Source organism: Galeopterus variegatus, unplaced genomic scaffold (assembly GCF_000696425.1).
Source record: "Galeopterus variegatus unplaced genomic scaffold, G_variegatus-3.0.2 Scaffold1870, whole genome shotgun sequence".
Taxonomy (NCBI): domain Eukaryota; kingdom Metazoa; phylum Chordata; class Mammalia; order Dermoptera; family Cynocephalidae; genus Galeopterus; species Galeopterus variegatus.
In genome coordinates this window covers 243,698-249,697 of record NW_007727981.1, presented here as the reverse complement: position 1 = coordinate 249,697, position 6,000 = coordinate 243,698, and the positions used below count along the sequence as shown (strand labels likewise).

At 59.6% G+C, this 6,000-nt stretch overlaps 1 protein-coding gene across 1 annotated transcript in view; it reads left to right on the top strand.

Annotated features, from left to right (window-relative positions):
* The window catches only part of TPCN2 (two pore segment channel 2), a 38,286-nt gene that overhangs the window by 11,633 nt on the left and 20,653 nt on the right, over positions 1-6,000 (top strand). The window contains exons 11-13 of the mRNA XM_008579371.1: positions 350-466; positions 3,597-3,703; positions 4,453-4,525. Of these exons, the coding sequence (XP_008577593.1) occupies positions 350-466; positions 3,597-3,703; positions 4,453-4,525 (297 nt within the window). The remainder of the gene's footprint in view (positions 1-349; positions 467-3,596; positions 3,704-4,452; positions 4,526-6,000) is intronic.

Sequence of the window (6,000 nt, the reverse complement as noted above, 5' to 3'; positions counted from 1 at the left end):
TCCAGAATGTATTCCCTTGCCTTCTCATTTAGCTGCACAGCATGGTTGGTTGGATAAGCAGAACAGGCAGGGACCTGTTACTGATGAGGAAGCTGAGGCCAGAGAAGTTAAGTGCTGTGCCTGAGGTTGCACAGCGAGCTTGTAAAGGGCTCGGCCAGGAGCTCAGGCCCCCTGACCACTGCTCAGCTTCCTGCTCTGCAGCTACAACACGCAGAGACCTCAATGTTTGATGAAGCTCTCTGCTCTGGCTGCCCTGATCATTGCTTGTGGGCACCTGTGTCCTCTGCCTGGTTGCAGGGCCAGTTTCCATGTGGCCACTTGCTGGCTTACCCACCTGTCTCTCTTGCAGGGCTACTTGGTTGGGTGGGCCCATTTCTGGAAGAGCCTCTGGCTGCTGGCCTACCTGGTGGTGCTGGTCATATCTCTGATGGACTGGACTGTGTCCCTGAGTCTCGTTTGTCAGGAGGTAGGTGGTGAGGTGCCTCTGGGACGGGGTGGGGAGCTCTGTGGGGCTGTGGGTGCAGTGAAACAGAAACCCATCAGGTGCTTTAGCAGAGAGAATTGGATATAGGGACTTGAATAGGTGTTGAGTAACCAAAAAGTGAAAAGGGAACCCAGTGGATACAGAGAGAGAACAGGAAGCAGCCCCTGGCCCGGGAGCAAAGGGAGAGGTGGGGGCTGTTGGCACCTGGGAGCTCAGGGGAAGGCTGCAGAGATGGGGCCTGTCCTTGGACCACCAGGGGTGCTGCCCAGCAGGTGCTGATGCTTCCAAGGGGCTGTCAGGTTGGCTCCTGAGTGCTGATGGAGAGCGGGCTGGGAGTTCGGATATGGCCAGCAGGTGCAGCCAGTGTAGGGAAGGGAGCAAGGCTCACCTCCCGCCTCCTGCCTCGCAGCCTCCTCCAGGGTCCCCACTGGCAGGACCTAACAGGGAGCAGCTGCTGCGGGAGAGCTGTGAGTGTGGGGCCCCGGCCCCAGTGGCACAGTGGATAGCTGAGGGGTGGAGGGCACAGCCCACTGCTCAGCCACTTGGAGTCCATGGCCTCCCTCGGTTTCATGCAAGAGCAGAACACTTAGTGTTCCCAAGGCTCTTGGACCCTTCCTGCAGGCCAGCTGCTATCGGGTGAGAGGCCATTGTAAGGACAGCAAGTGCTGTGGCTGTGCTGTCAGATGAGTTCCCTGACTGGAAGCAGGGTTTGCAGGACTGTGAGCTGGTGGGTAATTCCCCACCAAGTTCCTCCACCCACTGCTTGGATGGTGGAGCTGGGAGAGGCATCAAGGGCAGTGCCGGCAGATCTGCAGGGCTGTCTGTCCAGGGAAGACAGATCAGTGCCTGGCAAGGGGAGGGGACCCAGTGCATCCAGCCTGTCAACAGTGGCTGAGAGAATTCTCTGATCCTGGGTCCTAAGACCAGAGCTTCCAACCAGGGGGCAGTGAGTAGGTTCTGGGTGAGCTGGGGGCACTGACCCTCCTTAGCTTCAGGGGCCAGAGCCCAGAGCAGTTGTCTGCTCGTTGCTGTTTCCTTTGGCCTTCCCAGTCTTGTCCCGTGCCAGGTGCTGGGTCCCCCTCTGAGGACAGTGTGTGCAGACTGGGGTGTCGAGCATGTGCTTGGGACTCTTTACTCCATGGCATTCTGAGGGCCTGCTGTGTACTGGTGCTGGCGGGACTTGCTGAACAAAACAGGCAGGGACTCTTGTCCTGGGGGACTTATGAAATGGAGCCAGCATACAAGAAACACCAGATGCAGAATATAATTCCAAAGTGCGATGGGTGCCGTGATGGAAAGGAGCCCAGGGCAGTGCTAGAGGAGGCGGTATTATGCTGAGATCGAGGGGAAGGGCATGACCAGCCAGTTGAGTAGAGAATGGCAGGCTGAGTGCTGTGGCCAGTGGGGCCCAGGATGGGGCTGGAGTGACCGGCGGGGCCAGCTCCAGTGGGTCCTGCAGGCCATGNTGTCAACAGTGGCTGAGAGAATTCTCTGATCCTGGGTCCTAAGACCAGAGCTTCCAACCAGTGGGCAGTGAGTAGGTTCTGGGTGAGCTGGGGGCACTGACCCTCCTTAGCTTCAGGGGCCAGAGCCCAGAGCAGTTGTCTGCTCACTGCTGTTTCCTTTGGCCTTCCCAGTCTTGTCCCATGCCAGGTGCTGGGGCCCCCTCTGAGGACAATGTGTGCAGACTGGGGTGTCGAGCGTGTGCTTGGGACTCTTTACTCCATGGCATTCTGAGGGCCTGCTGTGTACTGGTGCTGGCAGGACTTGCTGAACAAAACAGGCAGGGACTCTTGTCCTGGGGGACTTATGAAATGGAGCCAGCATGCAAGAAACACCAGATGCAGAATATAATTCCAAAGTGCGATGGGTGCCGTGATGGAAAGGAGCCCAGGGCAGTGCTAGAGGAGGCGGTATTATGCTGAGATCGAGGGGAAGGGCATGACCAGCCAGTTGAGTAGAGAATGGCAGGCTGAGTGCTGTGGCCAGTGGGGCCCAGGATGGGGCTGGAGTGACCGGCGGGGCCAGCTCCAGTGGGTCCTGCAGGCCATGATCAGAGCTGTGGGCAGCCATTGGAGGGATTTGGTTTTGCACAAGGATCTGACAGCTCTGCTTCTGAGATGTTGAGTGAGGCACAAGACTGCAGTTGAGAGCTTGGATTTGAAATTGAAGGTGAGAGTCCAAACCGTAAAGGTGATACAGTCATGAGGATTGAGGTCAAGGGCGCAAGACCAGAGAGAGGAGAGGAGGGGGCTCTAGGCGCCCAGCATGTGGGGGTCAGGCAGGGGCGGAGCCTGCTGGAGGTGTGCAAAGCAGGACAGGTTCGTGGGGCTCAGTTGCTTGAGGTCACCTTGGGTGGGTCTAAGGGCCTGGAAGGAGGGTCTACTGGGACAGGAGCAGGGAAGTGTGGGGCGAGTGAAAGGGAGAGGGTTGTCTGGTTATTGTTGTTGTTAATGGAAGGTGGGAAACGCAGCTGTGTGTGTGGTGGGAAGGGAGAAAGTGTGGCAGCCACCCTTGAGCGGGTTGGAGGTGGTCCCCAGGACAGCTGGAGGTGGGTGGGCCTGGCAGCAGGGGAGGAGGGGTGCATGGGAGTGTGGGGAGCGTGGGGCGGGCAGCGCGTGAGAGTGTGTGTTGGGGAGGTGGAGGGCAGGAAGTGGCAGGGTGAGGACCCCGGAGGCAGGGATGGTCTCCCGAGAGGTGGGACAGCCAGCTTAACAGCAGGGCACGGAGGGATGGCTGGGCCAAGGCAAGAGCAGGGGAGCGGGGGGCGCTGGGGAAAGCATGCCGCCCGCCCCCTTTCTAGCTGTGCCCTGGGTAGGAAGTGGGGGGATAGCCCCTCTGGCATGGGCAGGGACAGAGATGCTGGGGGCGGGAGAGACTGAGTCTACAGCAACTAGGAGTCGGGAGACAGACCAGCGACAGGGAAAGAGAGCAGAGGAGTGTCGCCCAGGGAGGGAACCCAGGCCCTGGCCCTGAGCCCAGTGCACCCAGAGTAGCCCCCAAGGTGCTGGGGCCTGGGAATGCTTGCCCACCTGCAATCAGAACTGTCAGGGTGGAGCTGGAGAGGCAGGTGCAGGTTCAGCCTGGCAGCCGATTCCTGGGTCTCTTCCAGCCGCTGCGCATGCGTCGTCTCCTTCGCCCCTTCTTCCTGCTGCAGAACTCCTCCATGATGAAGAAGACCTTGAAGTGCATCAGGTCGTCACTGCCGGAAATGGCCAGGTGGCTCTTGGTGCCTGGGGCTTGCAGGGGTGGGTGGGGGCCTATAGGGCGCTCTGCAGCTCTCGCTCCCTCCCCTGGCTGGCCGATAACAGCATGAGAGTGTGGGGGGCTGGTGGGTGGTGGTTCTGGGGTCTCTGTGGGTCCCTTGGCCCCTTTAGGGGCCTCATTGCAGACCTGTTCCCTCCCCCAGCGCCCAGCTAGAAGGTTGCAGAGTCCCGTGGATGCCCCCTCTGACGGGTCTTTGTTTGTCCCATCTCCACTTTGCATGCTGCCGGCTTAGACTCTGTATAGCCGGCTTAGCTGCTCCTGATGTCACCCCCACTTGGAAGCCCTCCTGATTCCTGGGACCACCTGAAGTGTGGGGCTTTCTGCTGCGTTCCAGGCCCAGCCTCTGTCTGGCCTCAACTCTCATGGCTGATCCCTCCAGCCCAGATGGGTGGCAGTGGTCTCTCCACTGAGAGACTTGGGGCCTTTGGGCACTGCCTCTCCGGGAGCCCTGGGCCATGCATCTGAGGTTGCATGTGTCGCTACCAAACAGGGGAGTCTGCTGGGGCAGGGCCGGGCCGGTCATCTGCGCCCATGGACTGCACAGGAGGCAGGTTCTTTGGGGAGAGGAAAGGACCCACTGCTGCCCAGATCTGCCCCAACTGGTCCCTGCTCCTGGGTGCTTCTGCAACCAGGCCCCGCCCATCCTACGGGGCTGTGGGCCGCACTGTGCCTGGTGCTGAGTACCCCGTGTTCCCCCCCAGCGTTGGGCTGCTGCTGGCAATCCACCTGTCTCTCTTCACCATGTTTGGGATGCTACTGTTCACCGGCGAGAAGGTAAGGTGCCTTGTGGGCCAGTGGTGGGGCCACCCTGAGGTTTGATTGATGGAGGGGCTGGGCTGGCATTATCCGCCTTTGCTTAATCCGTGAGTGGACTGCCTGAGATATGTATCCCGGAAGCTAGTGGTGGCCCACCTGGAGTCCAGGTGTCGGTCTTCAAATGGCCTCAGTGTCCCCCATCCCCGCTGCCAGGGCACCTATCTGCCCCGGAGTCTCCCCAGCTCAGGGCTACTGGTGCTCTGTTCAGGCCGCCCCTCCCCACCCTCCCTCGCACCCTAACTCAGTTCCCATCCTGCACTCCGTGTCTCCCTCCCCCTCCCTGTCTCTCTGTGCCCCTCCCTGCCAGGCCGTTCACCGAGGGTGATTCTGCTGGGTTTTCCTCCAGCTCCAGTCAAACCCCACCTCAGGGCTGCCATTCCTGACACCTGGTTTTCTCTGTACCCTTCCTTGACTGAGGCCCCCCTCAGACTGTCCTCACCTGTCGGGACGGCTCCGCTTCCCATGCCCTCCCCCAGCACTTGTCTCTCCCTTCATCTCCTCCTCTCCAGCCACTGGCTCTGGCTCTTTCCTGCCAGGGTCCCCCTCCCTACCCAGCCCCTCACGTTCCGCTTTCCGGCCCCAGCAGCTTGCTGCTGTGGGGAGGTGTCTGCCTGTCACCCCGCCCTTGGCTCCTGCCTTGGCCTCCCCCCCAACCTGCGATGGCATACGTCTGTTCTCATGTCTTGGCCAGGGTCACTGTCCTCCTCAGGGTTGGGGCCATCCTGCTTCTCTGCGTTCTTGTCCTTGGAATGTGGCCAGTGCTCAGCCACAGTTGGTTTTCATGAGTTTGTGGCAACATTTGGGGATGGGGCTGTGCTGCCCAGGAGGGCAGGAGTGAAGACTTCTATTCCTGTGGGAGGGGTCAGCCCCAGAGGGGTCGGAGCCCCTGTGTGTGCGTGCATGTGTGTCTGTGTGTGCATATGAATGTATGTGTGTCTGCATGTGTCTATGTGTGTGCATGTTTGTGTATGTACATGTGTATGTCTCTGTCTGCATGTGTCTGTGTGCATGTCTGTGTGCATGTGTGTGTGTGTCTGCATGTATCTATGTGCACATGTCTGTGTGTGGGTGTGTCTCTGTGTCTGTATGTGAATTGTGTGCATGTGTGCGTGTGTCTCTGTGTCTGTATCTATATGTGCATGTCTCTGTGTCTGCATGTGTATCTGTGTGCATGTCCGTGTGCGTGCGTGTGTCTCTGTGTGTGTGCGTGTCTGTGGGTGGCAGAGGCAGTTTCTGGGCTCCTGAGATGGGACCAGCAAGAGAATCTCAGGGCCTCCATGTGACTGTCCAGTGATGACTGTGGTTGCTGCTGTTTTGCAGGGCCCAGGATGGTGGGCAGAGCTGTCCTTGGGGCCAGAGGTGGCAGCAGCCTTGGTTTCAAGGCTGGGGCATGGCCTCTGCCCTGGGAATGCTGAATGTCGATTGTCTAGAGG